This window comes from Ovis canadensis, chromosome 26 (genome assembly GCF_042477335.2).
Source record: "Ovis canadensis isolate MfBH-ARS-UI-01 breed Bighorn chromosome 26, ARS-UI_OviCan_v2, whole genome shotgun sequence".
Lineage (NCBI taxonomy): Eukaryota > Metazoa > Chordata > Mammalia > Artiodactyla > Bovidae > Ovis > Ovis canadensis.
In genome coordinates this window covers 50,045,979-50,068,216 of record NC_091270.1, presented here as the reverse complement: position 1 = coordinate 50,068,216, position 22,238 = coordinate 50,045,979, and the positions used below count along the sequence as shown (strand labels likewise).

Sequence of the window (22,238 nt, the reverse complement as noted above, 5' to 3'; positions counted from 1 at the left end):
GAGTCTGGAAGGCTACAGTTGACCTCTGGGTTGGGAAGATCCCCTGTAGAAGGGAACAGCTCTCCACTCCAGTATTCTTGCCTGAATTCCATGGACAGAGGAGTCTGGAGGCTACAGTCCATGAAGCTGGCAAAGAGTTGGACGAGACTGAGCAACTTTCACTTTCAGTCATAAAGGAACATACTGATGCTGACTGCGTTATGAAGTAATATGTCATCCCTCTAAGCATCATTTAAAACAAAATGCAATCATGTTTACCATAAATATGGCAGAGTAAATATGTAAAATTATGAACTAATTCAATTATTCATTAATTAGAAAAAAAGTAATATAATGGTATAATAGTACAATGTGATTTAACATGCACAAGAAAATTAATTTGGCCTTTTCCCTTGGTTTCTGGCCCTGAGCTCCTAAACCTTAGAATTTCCTGACAGGAATACTTGGTGTTATTCATACTGAGATTCATCCAGAGAAACCTAGGTTTATGCTAATGAGGTAATAGGGTGGTGCCTCTTGATGCTTCAGAGTATGCTGGTCACCAGAAAGACCAATTGATTAATGGAGTGGAGCTTTAAGCTCCACTCACAGCATCAATAAAGGGAATGATATGTCTGGAGACTGGACTCTGTAAAAATTTTTGAATGATTACACTCAAGATAGCTTGTAAGTTGGTGAACACAATGTGTTGTAATGAGGATGTGCCTGGAGAGGGCATGGAGACAATGTCACTTCCTCTTGCCCGACAACATAACTTGACCTGTGCATCTCTTCCATTTGGCTGTTCCTGAGTTATATTCTTTCCCATAAATTAGTAAACATAAGTGAGGTCTTTCCCTGAGTTCTGTGAGCCAAATTAGGAAATCATCAAACCAGAGAGGGAGCCATGGGAACCTCCAATTTGTAGCCAGTTGGTCAGAAGGATAAAGACTTGAATCTGGTGTCTGAAATGGGAAGAGTCTTGTGGGACTGAGCCTTTTATCTTTTGGAGTTTGATTCTAACTGCAGATAGATTGTGTCAGAATGAGTTGAATTGAATTCTTGGACACTCGGTTGGTATCAGAGTAATAGGTATCAGGTTATCATAGTGGGTATACCCCCACTATGTGTGTGTGTGTATATATATATATATACACACATATATATGTATATATATATATATATATGTCAGAGAAGGCAATGGCAACCCACTCCAGTACTCTTGCCTGGAGAATCCCAGGGATGGAGGAGCCTAGTAGGCTGCCGTCTATGGGGTCATACAGAGTTGGACACGACTGAAGTGACTTAGCAGCATATATATACACATATATATATGTATATATACATGCACATCTATGTGTACCCCAGTATATATGTACATGTGCACACACATCCATACCCCAGTGTATATATGCATGTGTACACATACATATATCAGTACACATGTACATGTGTGCACATACACACATACCGCAGTATATATGTGCATGTGCACACACATGTACCCCAATGTACATGTACATGTGTAGACACACATATCCAAGTATGCACGTACATGTGCACACAAACACATGTCCCAGTATATATGTACCTGTGCACACACATACACATACCCCAGTATATATATACATGTGTACACACACATATCCCAGTATACATGTGTCTGTGCACACACACACATACCCCAGTGAATATATACATGTGTACACACACATATCCCAGTATACATGTATATATGCACACACACACATACTCTAGTGTTTATCTGTACAAAAAAATCATGAAATTGAACACATGACTAAGAAACATGAAAATGTTCTAACTTAACCTGTGATTAAATAAATTCAAAGTAAGTGAATATTCAGCTATTTTTTCTATTATCATTTTGACATCAAAAATAACATTTGATGGAGAAAAGATGAAGATGTCATCATAGAAAGATGTTAAACTCACCTCTCCCCAGGAACACATCAAAAATACAACTACATGTGAAGCAATTCTCCCTGAAAACAAATTGGATACTTGTCAGGTAGGCAGGGAGGACAATCACTACAGCACCTGTGCCTCTAGGAGGGAGCATAGAGGAAGGTTGAGGGGTGTGTGTGTGTGTATGGTTCAGAGATCCTCCCTGGAGAGCGAGTGGTTTAAACTGATTACTGGATACCCCAGGCCTGGGATCTGACACTGGGATTTGATCCCTTATCAAGTTTGAAAATCAGTGGGGCTTACAAGTGTCAGTGCAAGTCGCTCAGTCGTGTCTGACTCTGCGATCCCATGGACTATACAGTCCATGGAATTGTCCAGGTCAGAATACTGGAGTGGATAGCCTTTCCTTTCTCCAGGGGATCTTCCCCACCCAGGGATCAAACCCAGGTCTCTCGCATTGCAGGCGGATTCTTTACCAACTGAGCTATCACAAGCTGAGCCACAAGGGAACCCCGAGAATACTGGAGTGGGTAGCCTATCCCTTCTCTAGAGGATCTTCCCAACCCAGGAATTGAACCAGAGTCTCCTGCATTGCAGGTGAATTCTTTACCAACTGAGCTATCACCAGGAGGCTGTGAAGAAAAAAAAAAAAAAAAAAAACAAGACTCTGCTTGTAAAGAACTGGCTTTACTCCAGGGAACAAGGCAGAGGAAGCTGATTGAACCTGCCTAGAGCTCTGGCTCTTTTCCTGAAACCATGCAAGGTGCACCCCAGGCCATGTTGAATATCTGCCCTGGCCTCACTAGCTGCAGCACTGCTTTGCAGTAGGGCAAAGTCTGTCATTGCTGAGGAGAGTGTGCACATGGGAAGGATGGAGCTGAATGGGGCAAGGGCAGCTATTTCTGCTGCTTATAGAGGGAGTGGATCAGGAAGTGTCTAGAATTCTGGCTGACATTCCAGAGTCATACCAGGGCACATGCCCCAACCACATCAGGCACCCACTCCAGCACCCTCTTGCTTCAGGGATCATACCCTCTGGGGCAGAGGTGCCCTTCCCAGGATGGAGGGGGAAGGTGCATACTTAAAATGAATTGGACCAACTTGGACCCAAGCTTATACCATAAGGTTGTCCTTATCCATTCACCATCAGCAACTTGGGACCTGATGCCATCTCCCCAGTAGGGTGGTGATAGCCACGGATCATAGGAGAAGTCTCAGCTCACACCTGGCACTGACTCTATCCCTTTGTCATCAATCCTGCATCTCACCAAAGTGACAGCTGGCAGCACACCCTGGGACAGGATGCGACCCATGATCATGTCAGATCTAGCTCTACCACAAAAACCACTGGGTACACACAGACAGTATAGGGATGCTGGGACACAAAGACATTCCCTCAAGGCTAGGATAGTTAACTCTTTCACTTAATTTCATAGAGACGAAGTCAAACAAAATGAGAGAAAAGAATTATTTCAAATGAAAGAAAAAATAACTGAGAAAACAAAAAAAGATAATTTACCAGATAACAAGTTTAAAGCATAAGCAATAAGAATGTTATCTGAACTTGGGAAAAGAAGAAATGAACACAGTGAGAATTTTAGTGAAAAACTAGAAATATTAAAAATAACTAGTCAGAGGTGAAGAATACAATAACTAAAAGAGGCTCATAGATACAGAGAACAAGTTAGTGATTACCAGTGGAAAGAGGTTAGCAGGGAGAAATTAAGAGATACAAACTGCTGCTGCTGCTGCTGCTGCTATGTCACTTAGGTCGTGTCCGACTCTGTGCAGCCCCATAGACAGCAGCCCACCAGGGTCCCACGTCCCTGGGATTCTCCAGGCAAGAACACTGGAGTGAGTTGCCATTTCCTTCTCCAATGCATGAAAGTGAAGAGTGAAAGTGAAGTCGCTCTGTCGTGTCAGACTCTTAGCAACCCCATGGACTGCAGCCCACCAGGCTTCTCTGTCCATGGGATTTTCCAGGCAAGAGTACTGGAATAGGGTGCCATTGCCTTCTCTGAAGAGATACAAACTAATACATATAAAATAAATAAGCTATAAGAATATATCGCACGGCACAGAGAACATAGCCAATATTTTATGCTAACTTTATTATTTTAATTTTTAATTTATATTGGAGTACAGTTAATTAACAATATTGTATTAGTTTCAGGTGTAAAGCAAAGTGATTAAGTTTTATATATCCACTTTTTTCAGATTCTTTTCCCATTTAGGTTATTACAGGATATTGAACAGAGTTCCCTGTGCTATATAGTTAGTCCTTGTTGGTTATCTGTTTTAAATATAACAATGTGTGCATGTCAATCCCAAACACCCAATCTATCCTTCCCCCTCAACCCTTCACCCTTAGTAGCCATAAGTTCATTTTCTAAGTCTATGAGTCAGTTTCTATTTTGTAAATAACTTCATTTCAATTATTTTTCTTTAAGAATACACGTATAAGTGATATCCTGTGATACTTATCTTTCTCTGTCTGACTTACTTCACTTAGTTTGATAATCTCCAGGTTCATTTATGTTGCTACAAATGACATTAATTCATTCTTTTTAGTGGCTAATATCCCATTGTATATATGTACCACTTATCCTTTATCCCTTCATCTGCTGAGGGACATTTAATCTGCTTCTGTGTCTTGGCTATTTTGAATAGTGCTACAGTGAACATTGGGGTGCATGTATGCTTTTGAATCAAGATTTTTCTCTGGTTATATACCCAGGAGTGGGACTGCTAGATCATACGGTATTTCCATTTTTAAAGAATTGTTCTCCGTAGTGGCTGCACCAATTTACATCCCAACAAACCTCATAGGAGAGTTCCCTTCTCTGCATACCCTCTCTAGCATTTACTGTTTGTAGATATTTGGATGATGGCCATCCTGACCATATGAGATGATACGAAACCACATTGCAGTTTTGGTTCACATTTCTCTGATAATTTGATGGGCTTCCCTGGTGTCTCAGATGGTTAAAAAATCTGCCGGCAATGCAGGAGACCTGGGTTTGATCTCTGGATTGGGAAGATCTCCTGAAGAAGGGAATGGCTGCCCACTCTAGGATTCTTTGCCTGGAGAAATTCCATGGACAGAGGAGCCTTGTTGTTGTTCAGTCAGTAAGTCCTGTTCAACTCTTTGTGACCCCAAGGACTACAGCATGCCCGGCTTCCCTATCCTTCACCATCTCCCGGAGTCTGCTCAGACTCATGTCCTTTGAGTCAGTGATGCCATCCAACCATCTCATCTTGTTGTCCCTTTCTCCTCCTGCCTTCAATCCCTCCCACCATCTGGGTCTTTTCCAGTGAGTTGACTCTTCCCATCAGGTGGCCAAAGTATTAGAGATTCAGCTTTAGCATCAGTCCTTCCAATGAATGTTCAGGGTTGATTTCACTTAGGATTGACTGGTTTGATCTCCTTGCAGTCCAAGGGACTCTCAAGAGTCTTCTCCAGCGCCACGGTTTGAAAGCATCAATTCTTCAGTGCTCAGTCTTCCTTATGGTCCAACTCCCATCCATACATGACTACTGGAAAAACCATAGCTTTGACTATACAGACCTTTGTCAGCAAAGTGCTGTCTCTGTTTCTTAATACACTGTCCATGTTTTTCATAGCCTTTCTTTCAAGAAGCAAGTGTCTTTTAATTTCATGGCCTCAGTCTCCACAGTGATTTTGAAGCCCAAGAAGATAAAATCTGTCACGTTTCCATTGTTTCCCATCTATTTGCCATAAAGTGATGAGATTGGATGCCATGATCTTAGTTCTCTGACAGTCCACGGGGTTGCAAAGAGTCAGACACAGCTAAATGCCTAACACTTTCATTTTCAATAATTAACTATGTTGAACATCTTCTCATAGGTCACTTACCCATCTGTATGTCTTCTCTAGAGCATTGCCTCTCTTTAGGTCTTTTGCCCATGTTTTGACTGGGTTGTGTGTTTTCATGATGTTGAGCTGCATGAGCTGCTTGAAATTTTTAAAGGCTAATTCTTTGTCAGTTGCATCATTTGCAAATATCTTCTTCCATCCTGTGAGTTGTCTTTTTGTTTTTGTATATGATTCCCTTTGCTGTGCAACAGCTTTTGATTTTAATTAGGTACCATTTATTTTTGTTTTTATTTCCATTACCCTGGGAGATGGGTCAAAAAACATATTGCTGCAATTTATGTTAGGGAATGTTTGGTCTTTTTTTCCTCTTCAATCTTACATTTAAGTCTTTAATTCATTTTGAGCTTATTTTTGTGTATAGTGTTAGAGTTTTCTAATTTCTTTTTGTTTTTTTTAACATGTAGCTGTCCAGTTTCCCAGGACTGCTTATTGAAGAGACTGTCTTTTCTCCATTGTATAGTCTTGCCTGCTTTGTCATAGATTAGGTGACCATAGGTGTATGGGTTTATCATGAGCTTTGTGTCCTAGTCCACTGATCTATATGTGTTTTTGTGCCAGTACCTTCCTGTTTTTGATGACTGTAGCTTTGTAGTGTAGTCTTAAGTCTGGGAGCCTGATTCTTCAGCTTCATTTTGCTTTAGATTCCTTTGGTTATTCGGGGTCTTTTGTGTCTCTTTACAAATTTTATAATTTTTGTTCTAGCTCTGTGAAAACTTTCATTGGTAATTTGATATGAATTTCATTAAATCTGGAAATTCCCTTGGAAAGTGTAGTCCTTTGGACAGTATTGATTCTGCCTATTTAAGAATGTGGTGTGTCTTTCTGTCTGTTTGTGTTGTCTTCCAAATAAGCTACAAGAATATATTACACAGCTCAGAGAATATAGCCAATATTTTATATTAATTTTAAATGGAGTATACTATAATAAAATACTGAATCAATATGTAGTATATCCAAAACTAATATATTGTAAACCAGCTATACTTCAAGTAAAAAGAAAATTTGATGGTGAGAAGCATAACTTATAACCTTCTTAAAAATAAGTATAAATCATCAGATACTTTATGGAAAGTGATTTTGAAATGTTTAGGAGTCAAATTTATCATCACACTTTTTATCTATTTCTGGTGTAATTAAGTTTAATTTTCAAATATTATGAAATAGACATTGATATAGAGCAATTATGATGTGAGTTATAATAGATCAAATAAACAAGACACACTAAATGCCAATTATAGGTTTATCAGATAAGTTAAGCAGAGTGAAGTGAAAGTGAATATCACTCAGTCATGTCTGACTCTACAACCCCATGGACTCTAGCCTATCATTTTTCTCTATCCATGGGGGTTCTCCAGGCCAGAATACTGGCGTGGGCAGCCATTACCTCCTCCAGGGGATCTTTCCAACCCAGGTATTGAACACAGGTCTCCCACATTGCAAGTGGATTCTTTACTGTCTGAGCCACCAGGAAAGCCCATACCAAATACAAATAATTTTTAATGACATAGAGATATGTAATATTATGGTGATAGAGAAATCAAGGTAAAACCTGCAAGACATTATTTCTACCTTTTAAATTTTTTTAATTGAATATAGTTGAGTTACAGGGCTGTGTTAGTGTCTTGTGTACAACAAAGTGATTCAGTTATATATATTCTTTTCCATTGTGTTGTATTACAAGATATTGAATATGGTTTCATGTGCTATACTGTAGGACCTTCTTGTTTATCTATTTTGTATATAGTGGTTTTTATCTGCTAATCCTAAACTCCTAATTTATCCATCTCCCATCCCCTTCAGCTCTACTTTTTTGACTACACATGAAAATTATGTGGGTTGTGATCACTATTTAAGCATAGATTGTGTCTTTGACTTGGAAGGCAATATTGTTAAAATGGCACTGTTCTCAAAATCAATTAATGAATATGATCCAGAAGAATCCAGAAGAATCATGATTCCACCAGGTTTCTTTTCTGAGGTGGGGGGCAGGGAATGTGTTGCTGGTGGAAATTGAAAAACTTATTTAAAAGTTATATTAAAATGCAAAGAGCTAAATGTACAAAATAGCCAATGCAATTTGAAATAAAATGGAAATTGGGAATTCATCTTACTAAATAACAAGACTTAAGATATTAAGTTGAAATAATTAAAATAAAAGCCAATAGGTACAAGGATAAATTAGCCTATAGTCTAAGGTATAAAACATTATTTCAAAGGAATTACAGATCAAAGTGCTTTAATAAAAACTCAAAGAAAACTTAGGGATAGTATCTGTGAGTATCCAAGTATCTCAGAGTTATCTTAAACGGTACAGTCAGTTACAGATAAGGGCAAATATTGATAAATATATTATATCATGGTTAAAACTACTGAATAGATTTGAAGTTCCAGGACAGACTAGACATAATTTCTTCTATTCTTATGATTAATTGTAGCTTAGAGTCCTGGATATTAAATGTAAAATAAACATAAGAAGATTCCAAAACCTGAAAGATTCTTTCAGCAGACCAGCTAGGCACCTCAGTACCTGTGGAAAAACATAACAATATGATCTCTTTGCTTTTAGCCTTATATCTCCCAAACTGAGTGCCAGAGAAGCCAGAAACTCAGAAATGTCAAATGAAACAGACAGAAATAAGTCATAAAGGAAAGCCTGACTTTAGCCAAGTGAACAGCTTAGCAAGATGGTACACTTTTAAACAATGGATTCTCTACTGCAGCCAAAGGATATAGATAAAATTGTAGCTACACTTCTACTCTCACCAGGGTGGTAGAACAGAGGATTTGTGGAGAGCTTGTTCTCCCCAGCCACTTGCAATAATAAGGAGCCCTTCTCATTCCAGATTCTGTACTTCCAATGCTGAGTGAATGATAGCTGCTCAGTCTTGCACAACTCTTTGAGACTCCTTGTACTGTAGCCCACCAGACTCCTTTGTCCATGGCATTGTCCAGGCAAGGATACTGGAGTGCGTTGCCATTCCTTTCTCCAACTTTCAGCATTACCTGGCAAAAATGAGGCAGTGTTCCTTTCCCCTACTTCAGAGTTGTAACAGAGGAGAACTGCTGAACCAGAAAGTTTAACCAGGTTTAACCGCAAGGTTTAACCAGAATCTCATAACACAGTAATCAAAATTGAGGTTTCAATCAAAAATCACACTCTTCATACCATGAACCAGGAAAACCTCAATTCCAAAGAAAAGAAAATCAATAAGCATTAACAACAAAATTATATTGCTGTTAGAAATAGCCAGGGGTCCCCAACCCTTAATAGGAACCAGGCCACACAGCAGTAAGTAACTGCCAAGAAAGCAAGCAAAGCTTTGCCTGCCACTCCCCATCGCTCCCCATCACTCACATTACCTGTCCCTGGTGCCAAAAATATTGGGGACCACTGCTTTAAGCAATATGAAGCAGCCATCAGAATAGTTTATCTAGCTGATTCTAGTCCCCATAGGAATATGAAGGACAATAACCACATCTCAGCACATTCGTTTCAAACTTGAAAAGGAATGTGTTTGGGGCATGTGCCTGTCCAAAATTAGATAAGCTGATCAATGAAAAAGTAAATGAAATTTCCCCCTTTTTCTCACCCATTCTTACCTCAGTTCAGTTCAGTCTCTCCGTCATGTACATTACCAACTACTGAAGTTCACCCAAACTCATGTGCATCAAGTCGGTGATGCCATCCAGCCATCTCATTGTCTGTTGTCGCCTTCTCCTGCCCACAGTCCCTCCCAGTCCTGAATATTCATTGGAAGGACTGATGTTGAAGCTGAAACTCAAATACTTTGGCCACCGGAGTGAAGAGCTGACTCATTTGAAAAGACCATGATGCTGGGAAAGATTGAAGGCAGGAGGAGAAGGGGACGACAGAGGATGAGATGGTTGGATGGCATCACCGACTCAATGGACATGGGTTTGGGTGGACTCCGGGAGTTGGTGATGGACAAGGAGGCCTGGCGTGCTGCGGTTCATGTGGTCGCAAAGAGTCGCACATGACTGAGTGACTGAACTGAACACATCCTACATGACTGCAGGAAAAATCATAGCTTTGACTAGATGCACCTTTGTCTGTATATTTACTTACCAATAGTGATAGAAAATAACAAATGTTTTAGACTTCATCATCTGTTGGATATTCTATCAGATAACTTGAGAAAAGTGGGCAGATAATCTTAGAACATGTCCTCCAAAGTATTCAAATTAAATTAATATTTTGATAGAGGAATATTAACATGCAGTCTACGTCAAAATCAGGTTAAATAAATAAAACACAAAGTTGTATTTAGTGAGCATTTACTATGTCCCAAACTATTTTTGTTCCTTTTTGTGTAATAAATTATTTCATCCTTATAACCTATGACTTGGGTATAATTTCTCTTTCAAACTCAAAGATAGATAAAGCTAGGTATGAAGGAGCACATTGCTTTTGTGAAAGACAAGGGATACTGTTATAAAGTTAGGAGAATGTAAAAATGACTGGTTGAAGCACTGGTATTGAGCACTGATCAATGGGCTCTATGATTAAAGTAGTTCTTGCACTGAATATTGGCTCTGTCAGTCAGTGGTGACATGACCTAAAAAGTGTACATTTAATTCTTATCAAATGTAAAATGTGGATAAAAATATCTCCCTCTCAAGGTCAATGTGAGCATATATATAGAAATGCATAGAAAGTTCAAAGGCCCATTTCAAATGCTCGTTAAAATTTGGCTTGCTTTGTTCCTATACCAGTTATAATTTTTAGCTTCATAATTTCTATGCCTTGTAGAAAAGACATAGAAAAGTTTGATGTTTTCTGGTATATCAAGAATGTTGTCTACTTTTATTGAGGAGACAAATTAGAGAAAATCTCTATGGCACTTGAAAAGCACTGAATGGACTTTTCTCGTATTTTATTTTTAAAATCCTTTCCACATTAAAATAAAACCTTCCTGTAACATACCAAATTACAATACTTTAATAATTTTCATTGGCTATTAGTAAACTCACAAGCCTCCTCCTTCAATGGAAGCAATGCTGCTGCTACTACTGCTAAGTCACTTCAGTTGTGTTCGATACTATGCGACCCCATAGACAGCAGCCCACCAGGCTTCCCTGTCCCTGGGATTCTCAAGGCAAGAACACTGGAGTGGGTTGCCATTTCCTTCTCCAATGCATGAAAGTGAAGAGTGAAAGTGAAGCCGCTCAGTCGTGTCCGACTCTGTGCGACCCCACAGACGGCAGCCCACCAGGCTCCTCGGTCCATGGGATTTTCCAGGCAAGAGTACTGGAGTGGGGTGCCATTGCCTTCTCCGAATGGAAGCAATATCTTATTGTAAAAACTTGATGTTTGATAAAGTAATAATGTACCATTTTGACTTCAAGTTTTTTATTAGAATGAATGAGTAGATGTTACGAAATTCAAGTTCATCCTAAGTATATATCATATTGTGTATCTAATTTCTTATACTAAGTACAGTTAATGAATTCCTGACTTTAAAGTTGATGGTTGTTTCATCATTTTAGTTTTGTCAGCACGGAAATTGCAGGTTACTTCATGAATACGATCAGTATCAACATTGTGACCCACTTGTCAAATGTAAAGGACATGGGGTATGTAATTGTTACTCTATTTTATGTATAGTTTTAAAATACATATCATAACATTTTACAAGATAATAAGCTTCAGATTTATGGATGTGGAAATTTCTTTGGAGAATTTCAGTCAAATGTAGAAACCAAATTTCATTATTTATACATGTGTACATGTTCTATGTATTCTATCAGATCATTGCACACTTCATGAGCTAAAAACTTTTAAACTTTGTACAAAAATGTAATATGAAACATAAGCTATTATAATGTTGAATAGAGACTGCATACTTTTGGAAATAGATATATTTAGTGTTATATCTATATCAGTTCAGTTCAGATCAGTCACTCAGTCATGTCCAACTCCTTGTGACCCCAAGGATTGCAGCATGCCAGGCCTCCCTATCCATCACCAACTCCCAGAGTTTACTCATACTCATATCCATTGAGTCAGTGATGCCATGCAACCATCTCATCGTCTGTCATCCCCTTCACCTCCCACGTTCAGTCCTTGCTAGCATCTGGGTCTTCTCCAGTGAATCAGTTCTTCACATTAGGTGGCCAAAGTATTGGAGTTTCAGCTTCAACATCAGTTCTTCCAATGAACATTCAGTACTGATTTCCTTTAGGATGAACTGGATCCCCTTGCAGTCTAAAGGACTCTCAAGAGTCTTCTCCAACACCACAGTTCAAAAGCATCAATTCTTCTGCCCTCAGCTTTCTTTATAGTCCAACTCTCATATCCATACATGACTACTACTAAAATCATAGCTTTGACTAGATGCTCCTTTGTTGGCAAAGTAATGTCTCTGCTTTTTAATATGCTGTCTAAGATGGTCATAACTTTTCTTCCAAGGAGCAAGCATCTTTTAATTTCATGGCTGCAATCACCATCTGCAGTGATTTTGGAGCCCCAAAAAATAAAGTCTGACACTTTCCACTGTTTCCCCATCTGCTTGCCATGAAGTGATGGGACCAGATGCCATGATCTTCATTTTCTGAATGTTAAGCTTTAAGCCAACTTTTTCATTCTCCTCTTTCACTTTCATCAAGAGACTTTTTAGTTCCTCTTCACTTTCTGCCATAAGGGTGGTATCATCTGCATGTCTGAGGTTATTGATATTTCTCCTGGCGATATTGACTCCAGCTTGCGCTTCATCAAGTCCAGCATTTCTCATGAGGTATACTGCATATAAGTTAAATAAGCATGGTGACAATATACAGCGTTGACATACTCCTTTCCCAACTTGGAACCTGTGTGTTGTTCCATGTCCGTTTCTAACTGTTGCTGTCTTGACCTGTATACAGATTTCTCGGGAGGCAGGTCAGCTGTTCTGGTTTCCCCATCTCTTGAAGAATTTTCCACAATTTATTGTGATTCACACAGTCAAAGGCTTTGGCATAGTCAATAAAGCAGAAATAGATGTTTTTCTGGAACACTCTTGCTTTGTCAGTGATCCAACAAATGTTGGTAATTTGATCTCTGGTTCCTCTGCCTTTCTAAATCGAGGTTGAACTTTGGAAGTTCACAGTTCATGTACTGTTGAAGCCTGGCTTAGAGAATTTTGAGTATTACTTTGCTAGGGTGTGCTGCTACTGCTAAGTCGCTTCATTCGTGTCTGACTCTGTGCGACCCATAAATGGCAGCCCACCAGGCTGAATTGGAATTCTCCAGGCAAGAACACGGGAGTGGGTTGCCATTTCCTTCTCCAATGCATGAAAGTGAAAAGTGAAAGTGAAGTCACTCATTCGTGTCTGACTCTTAGAGACCTCATGGACTGTAGCCCAGCAGGTTCCTCCATCCATGGGATTTTCCAGGCAAGAGTACTGGAATGGGGTGCCATTGCTCTTGCTAAGGTGTGAGATGAGTTCAATTTTGTGGTAGTTTGAGCATTCTTTGGCATTGCCTTTCTTTGGAACTGGAGTGAAAACTCACATTTTCCATTCTTGTGGCCACCGCTGAGTTTTCCAAATTTGCTGGCATATTGAGTGCAGCACTTTCACAGCATCATCTTTTAGGATTTGAAATAGCTCAACTGGAATTCCATCACCTCCACTAGCTTTGTTCATAGTGATGCGTCCTAAGGCCCACTTGACTTCACATTCCAGGATGTCTGGCTCTAGGTGAGTGATCACACCATCATGATTATCTCAGTCGTGAAGATCTTTTTTGTATAGTTCTTCTGTGTATTCTTGCCACTTTTCTTAATATCTTCTGCTTCTGTCAGGTCCATACCATTTCTGTCCTTTATGGAGCCCATCTTTACATGAAATGTTCTCTTAGCATCTCTAATTTTCTTGAAAAGATCTCTAGTCTTTCCCATTCTGTTGTTTTCCTCTATTTCTTTGCACTGATCACTGAGGAAGGCTCTCTTACTTCTCCTTGTTATTCTTTGGCACTCTGTATTCAAATGGGTATATCTTTCCCTTTCTCCTTTGCCTTTAGCTTCTCTTCTTTTCTCAGATACTTGTAAAGCCTCCTCAGACAATCATTGTGCATTTTTGCATTTCTTTTTCTTCGGGATTGTCTTGATCACTGCCTCCTGTACAATGTAAGGAGCCTTCATCCATAGTTCTTTGGGCACTCTTGTCTCTCAGTCTAATCCCCTGAATCTATTTGTCTCTTCCCTTGTACAATCATAAGGGATTTGATTTAGGTCATACCTGAATGGTCTAGTAGTTTTCTCCACTTTCTTCAATTTCAGTCTGAATTTGGCAATAAGGAGCTCATGATCTCAGCCACAGTCAGCTCCCCGTCTTGTTTTTGCTGGCTTTATAGAGCTTTTCCATCTTTGTATGCAAAGAATATAATCAATCTGGTTTTGGTATTGACCATCTGGTGATGTCCATGTGTAGAGTCTTCTCTTGTGTTGTTGGAAGAGGGTGTTTGCTATGACCTGTGCAATCTCTTGGCAAAACTCTCTTAGCCTTTGTCCTGCTTCATTCTGCTTCATTCCAAGGCCAAATTTTCCCATTACCCCAGGTATTTCTTGACTCCTTTCTTTTGCATTCCAGTCCCCTATAATGAAAAGGACATCTTTTTTCAGTGTTAGTTCTAGAAGGTCTTGTAGGTCTTCATAGAACTGTTCAACTTAAGCTTCTTCAGCATTACTCGTTGGGGCATAGACTTCGATTACTGTGGTACTGAACGGTTCACCTTGGAAACAAACAGAGATTATCCTGTCATTCTTGAGACTGCATCCAAGTACTGCATTTCAGACTCTTTGTTGACTATGATGGCTACTCCATTTCTTCTAAGTGATTCTTGCCCACGGTAATAGGTATAATGGTCATCTGGGTTAAATTCACCCATTCCAGTCTATTTTAGTTGACTGATTCTTAAAATGTCAACGTTCTCTCTTGCTGTCTCCTATTTGACTTCTTCCAAGTTGCCTTGATTCATGGACCTAATATTCCAAGTTCTTATGCAATATTACTCTTTATAGCATCGGACTTTACTTCCATCACCAGTCACATCCACAGCTGGGTGTTGTTTTTGCTTTGGCTCCATCTTTTCATTCTTTTTGGAGTTAGTATATACATATATTTATATATGTATACAGAAATATAAATACTGCTTATAATTGAGTGCATGACTCTGATGCTGGGAAAGATTGAAGGCAGAAGAAGGGGATGACAGAGGATGAGAGGGTTGGAAGGCATCACCAACTCGATGGACATGAGTTTGAGCAAGCTCCAGGTATTGGTGAAGGACAGAGAAGCCTGGTGTGTTGCAGTCCATGGGGCTGAACATGGCTGAGTGATTGAACTGAGCTGAACTGAACTGATAACTGATATATACAAAACACTCACAAACTTTATTTCTATTACACATTACTCATAATCTAATATATTTTTAACAGCAGAGATCTTTGTCCATTGAAATCTGTCTCAGATCAGTGACTTCAGTTTATTTTTCTCTATGGTTCTTTCTGTATTTGAAGTCATTCACTGATGGACTTTTGTATACTACTGAATTTTTATTTAACTGTTGTAAATAGTGGTACAGTGGACGCTGCTGTACATTCACTTTGCAGAGTTATTTGATTTCATAAATTGATTGCATTGATATCTGATGGGCCAAATATATGCATAATTTGAATTTTAATAAATATTGCCTGTCTTCAGGAAATATTATATCAGTTTTTCTGCACCTATCAGGAGTGAAAACATTTCTTCAAATTCAGGCCAGATGGGCTTCTTAGTTTACTAATATCTTCTAACATGCTGAATTTATTGCTAATTTTCATTTTTTTAAATTAATAATAGCATTTCAGTGTGTCTGGTCACATTTTCCATTTGCACTTTTATTTGTCTAGCCATTGTGAAATCATCACCTGAATTATAGAAATTCTGTGCCCTATTTAGGATTTTCTAAATATGTGTTTAGCTTTAAAAGGGTAGTTAGTATCTCCCATTATCTTGATGCTTCATATTTTCTATAGTAATCCTGGAAAAATTGATCTGTGTGTCTTGTATCAAAATTTACTTCCTATTTACACATCCTGTTATTTACAGTTTCTTTTATGTTCCATTCCTTTATTGTTTAATTTCAATTTAATTTTGCTTGAACTTATCCCTAGATTCCTTATTCTGCTTCTGACCCATCTTTTGATTCATCCGTAAGGTCATATTTATAAATATATTGTAGCCTTCCTGTGCTGTGCTGTGCTTAGTCGCTCAGTCGTGTCCAACTCTTTGCGACCCCATGGACCATAGCCTGCCAGGCTCCTCTGTCCTTGGGGCTTATGCAGGCAAGAATACTGGAGTGAGTTGCCATGACCTCCTCCAGAGGATCTTCCCAACCCAGGGATTGAACCCAGGTCTGCCACATTGCAGGCCAAATTCTTTACCATCTGAGCTACCAGGGAAGCCCAAGAATACTGGAGTGGATAGCCTATCCCTTCTCCAGGGGATCCCCCCAACCTAAAAAATTGAACCAGGATCTCCTGCATTGCAGGTGGATTCTTTATCAGCTGAGCTACCAGGGAAGCCACCTAGCCTTCCTATTTTCTAGCAAAATCAATTTTTCCAACTGTACCTGAATAAGTAAGCTTCACCCTTTAGATTTCTCCCCATGTTTTGTAAAAGTTGACTCTTACAACAGTTTTATAAAATATCTGGCACAGTTCACAATAAATTTCAACGTCTGCTATAACTTTTAGCTTCATAATTTCTATGCCTTTTTAGAAGAGACAGTTACATATTTTCAGGTGTATCAAGAATGTTGTCTACTTTTATTGAAGAGATAAATTAGAGAAACCCTCTAGGCAAAACCAATACAATATTGTAAAGTAATTAACCTCCAATTAAAATTAAAAAATTTATATTTTAAAAAATAAAAAGCATTGAATTGATATTTCTTACATTGCATTTTATCTTTATAATTATTTTCCACGTTAAAGTAAAAACAGCCTGTAACATAACATTGCATTACTTTAATCATTTGCTTTGGCTCACAATCAATACTAATCCATTTAATTTTTATATGACATATAAAATGGTCTTCTTTATTTTTGTTTCACTCAAGACTTGCAATTCTCACCTAAATTGTCAATGTGATGCTGGATATATCCCCCCAAATTGTGCGGAATTCAGCTCATCACCAGGAGGAAGTATCGATGATGGATTTTGGAATATAGAGGAGATGGAGGAGGAATGTTAGTAACTCTCCAACACTGCTCCAACAGAGCCTTCTGTATCCTTACAGCCCCACTGTCTATGTGGCTATTAAGCACTGGACATGTGGAGAATGCAATTAAGGAACTAACATTTTCATTTTATTTTACCTAATTAAATGTAAACGGTCACTTTGTAGTGCTATTATAAATAGCACACCTATAGATTATGTTATCAATCAAAATGTTGTATGTGCTTTTAACTCAAATCTAGCCATGAACATTTAATGTGTCATCTTAATTTTAACCATGGTTTCCCAAATTTTTCGATTTATACAGCGGTTTTCTAGCTTTGTTGCTGTTCAGTCACTAAATTACATTTGACTCACGTGATCCCATGAACTGCATCACTGCCAGGCTTCCCTGTCCTTCACTATCTCCTAGCGTTTGCTCACATTCATGTCCACTGAGTCAGTAATGGCATCCAACCATCTCATCTTGTGTCACCCCCTTCTCCTTTTGCCTTCAATCTTTCCCAGCATCAGAGTCTTTTCCAATGAGTAGGCTCTTCACATCAGGTGGCCAAAGTATTGGAACTTCAGCATCAGTCCTTCCAGTGAATATTCAGGGTTGATTTCCTTTAGGATTGACTGGTTTGATCTCCTTGCTGTCCAAGGGACTCTCAAGAGTCTCCTCCAGCACCACAACTTGAAAGCATCAATTCTTCAGCACTCAGCCATCTTTATGGTCCAACTCTCATATCTGTACATGACAACTGGAAAAACATTTGTCTTGACTAGATGTACCTTTGTCAGCAAATTGATGTCTCTGCTTCTTGATACCCTGTCTAGGTGTGTCATAACTTTCCTTCCAAGGATCAAGTATCTTTCAATTTCATGGCTGCTGTCACCATCCCCAGTGATTTTGGAGCCAAAGAAAGAAAATCTGTCACTGTTACCACTTTTTCCCCTTCTGTTTGGCATGAAGTGATAGGACCAGATGCCATGATCTTTGTTTTCTGAATGTTGAGCTTTAAGCCAACTTTTTTACTCTCTCCTTTCACTCTCATCAAGAGGCTCTTTAGTTCCTCTTCACTTTCTGCTGTTGGAGTGGTATCATCTGCATAGGTGTGCTTGTTGATATTTCTCCCAGTTAGAGAGATTCTTGATTCCAACTTGTGATTCATCCAGCCCAGCATTTTGCATGATGTACTCTGCATATACGTTAAAAGTTGTTTGGTTTTTTTTCACTTGTTTTAATATTGCAAGGTGTTTAAAATGTCATGCTACACATGGGAAAATAAAATTTGGATTCATATACAAAAGTTATTGAAAACTAGATGTTTTTTAAATTTATTCTTTAATTGGAGTATAATTGCTTTCCAATGTTGTGTTAGTTTTTGCTGTACAACCGTATGAGTCAGTATACATATATCTCTTCCCTCTTGAGCTTCCCTCTCATCTCCACCCTTCTAGATCATCACAGAGGCCCGAGCTGAGCTCCCTGTGATATACAGCAGCTTGGTAAATTACTTTGAATCAACATATAATTGGACTGTACCTGTGTTTCAGTGGCACAGATTCTCTTGTTGTTTTGAGAGGGCATTAAATTTGTTTACACTTAATATCATGAGATGGTGCAGTGGTAAAGAATCCACCTGCCAGTGCAGGAGATGCAAGAGATGTGGCTTCGATCCACGAGAGGGGAAGATCCACTGAGAAGGGAATGGCAACCCACTCCAGTATTCTTGCCTGAAAAATTCAATGGACAAAACAACCTGGCAGGCTACAGTCCGTGGGTTCACAAAGATTTAGACAATTGAGTATGTCCATGAAAATACACAATATCATCATAATTGGTTTGGTGGTAATTCTGATTGCTTGATTTATATTTTTTTAATTTTAATTTTCTGGTTTGTTCCTTTTGCTTATTTGGACCAGTTGGCCATAGATTTACTTTTCTAGTTTTATGCAATATCTTTATAATACCAATGGGAATATCAACTTTTTAAATTAATGCAATCAAAATTAAAACTATATCACTTTTTACATTTGTTATGTAAATTTAACCTCATCTACTATTACTGTTTCTTTTTAATTAGCCTCAGTTATATCTGTAATTTTCACTAAATAATTTTTAAAATAATTTTTTTTGGTCTTAAATACTAGTCTTTATTTTTACACAAAGCAGTGCAAAATGAGGCAGTTCCCCAAAGGGTGACTTGAAACTAGAAAATCCACACTGAGAGCGAGAGTGTTAGTGTTAGCTGCTGAGTCGTGTCTGACTTTTTGCAACACCATGGAGCCTGCCAGGCTCCTGTGTCCATGGGATTTCCCAGGCAAGAGTACTGAAGTGGGTAGCCATTCCTTTCTCCAGGGGAGCTTTTTTTTTTTTTTTTGCTCTTTTTTTAAATAGAAAAATCTGTTAGATGGTAATATCAACCTAATATATTCTAAGTAGCAGTGCAGTAAGACAGGAATATGATAGGATGATAGAATGAAATAAGTTAGAATGTAACACATAAATATTAAATATACATATAAAGATTAAATTATATATATTTAAAAGAAATATATAATGCACTTTGAGGTATAGACAAAGAAGTTTGGGAAGCACTTTTAAGTTTAAATGTATTCTATGATTATATTATTTGAATTGCAAATTTTTATAATTCAAATTACTAAAATGATATCTATCATTTTTAAAAAGTTAAAAGATATTGTTATGTCTTCAGCTAAAACTGCAGCCTTGATAAAACGACGTCGTGCCTCTCAAAAAAATAACCTGATGATAAGTTTCTACGTCTCATTACCTTTCTTCATTTTAATGGCTATCGTTGCTCTTAAATGGAATAAAATGAAAATATTTTGGAACAAAAAGGGAACACTAAGTGGGGAGTAAGTAAACACATTGTTTTTTATATTCAATATATGAAAGGCTTTATGAGAAAATTCAAATGTTATTCAGAATATTTTAAATAGGGACTCGTATAGATTGGTGTAATGCTTGTGTTTGTGTGTGTGTGTGTGTGTGTGTGTGTGTGTTCTTAGTCTCTCAGTCGTGTCAGACTCTTTGGACCCCATGGACTGTAGCCCGCCAGGCTCCTCTTTCGATGGGGATTCTCCTGGAAGGAATACTGGAGTGATTTGTCATGCCCTCCTCCAGGGGATCTTCCCAACCCAGGGAACTGAACAGGCATCTCCAGCACCAAGGGCTTCCCTTGTGGCTCAGCTAGTAAAGAATTCGCGTGCAATGCTGGAGACCTGGATTTGATCCCTGGGTTGGGAAGACCCCCTGGAGAAGGGAAAGGCTACCCACACCAGTACTCTGGCCTGGAAAATTCCATGAACTCTCTCAGAATCAGACATGACTGAGCGACTTTCACTTTCACTCCTGCTCTGCAGGCAGATTCTTTACCTTTTGAGCCACCTAATGGAGGCTTATAAGTCACTGATAATGCTTATAACTCTACCAAATGTTTACAAATATACCAGAGTTTTTTTCAAACTTTAGGCACATGGGTATCCCTCATGCCCATATACGCCCAGGAACAACTGAATTTACTCAGTAAACCCTCAGTATCTTTCTAGTAGAACATTATGTTGGCTATAATTGCTTTAGACGGCGCTGTCTACTTCCTAAGCAACCCCATTTGCCTTGTCTTGACATTTGGTGGTGTGAAGCAGCTAGAATATGCTGGAAGGTAAAAGAGTTCCAGAAAAATATCTATTTCTGCTTTATTGACTATGCCAAAGCCTTTGACTGTATGGATCACAATAAACTGTGGAAAATTCTGAAAGAGATGGGAATACCAGACCACCTGACCTGCCTCTTGAGAAACCTGTATGCAGGTCAGGAAGCAACAATTAGAACTGGACATGGAACAGCAGACTGGTTCCTAATAGGAAAAGGAGTACGTCAAGACTGTATATTGTCAACCTCCTTATTTAACTTATATGCAGAGTACATCATGAGAAACGCTGGGCTGGAAGAAGCACAAGCTGGAATCAAGATTGCTGGGAGAAATATCAATAAGCCCAGATATGCAGATGACACCACCCTTATGAGTGAAGAGGAACTTAAGAGCTTCTTGATGAAAGTGAAAGAGGAGAGTGAAAAAGTTGGCTTAAGCTCAACATTCAGAAAACTAAGATCATGGCATCCGGTCCCATGACTTCACGGCAAATAGATGGGGAAACAGTGGCTGACATTATTTCGGGGGGGGGGGGGTGCACTCCAAAATCACTGCAGATGGTGATTGCAGCCATGAAATTAAAAGACGCTTACTTCTTGGAAGGAACGTTATGACCAACTTAGAGAGCATATTAAAAAGCAGAGACATTACTTTGTCAAGAAAGGTCCATCTAGTTAAGGCTGTGATTTTTTTCAGTAGTCATGTATGGATGTGAGAGTTGGACTGTGAAGAAAGCTGAGCACAATAGAATTGATGCTTTTGAACTGTGGTGTTGGAGAAGACTCTTGAGAGACCCTTGCTCTGCAAGGAGATCCAACCAGTCCATCCTAAAGGAGATCAGTCCTGGGCGTTCATTGGAGGGACTGATGTTGAAGCTGAAACTCCAATACTTTGGCCACCTAATGTAAAGAGCTGACTCATTTGAAAAGACCCTGATGCTGGGAAAGATTGGGGGTGGAAGGAGAAGGGGACGACAGAGGATGGGATGGCTGGATGGCATCACCAACTCAATGGACATGAGTTTGGGTAAACCGCGGGATTTGATGATGGACAGAGAGGCTTGGCGTGTTGCAGTTCATGGGATTGCAAAGATTCGGACACGACTGAGCAGCTGAACTAAATTGAATGATAAATAGAGATGGGGCAGCACAGAATATGGGGCCAGAGACGAGAAGTAGAGATGGGGCAGCATAGAATACATGGGGCCAGTGACAATGAATTGGAATTGGTGATGGACAGGGAAGCCTGAAGCCCATGAGGTCGCAAAGATTCGGACATGACTGAGAGGCTGAACTAAACTGAATGACGCCAAATAGAGACGGGGCAGCATAGAATACGGGGAAGGTGAGAAAATATAAGATCACAAAGAGTGAGGGAAAGCACATATAAAGGACTTGGCCTATGTTACATGAAATTAATATTGCTCACATGTTTCTGAAATTAGAGTTAAGGTACTTGCTCAATTTTTTCTTTTTCTGGAACAAAATTTAATTGCTTCTTTTTAAAAAATGAGGTATAAATACCTTATATGATATTAGTTTCTTGTGTG

General features: G+C 39.0%; 1 protein-coding gene across 1 annotated transcript in view; it reads left to right on the top strand.

Moving 5' to 3' along the window:
* LOC138430923 (A disintegrin and metallopeptidase domain 3-like) overlaps window positions 1–22,238 on the top strand; it is a 118,274-nt gene that overhangs the window by 92,136 nt on the left and 3,900 nt on the right. Inside the window, exons 17-19 of the mRNA XM_069572946.1 lie at window positions 11,312–11,398; window positions 16,908–17,037; window positions 19,730–19,892. Coding sequence (XP_069429047.1) covers window positions 11,312–11,398; window positions 16,908–17,037; window positions 19,730–19,892 — 380 coding nt within the window. The remainder of the gene's footprint in view (window positions 1–11,311; window positions 11,399–16,907; window positions 17,038–19,729; window positions 19,893–22,238) is intronic.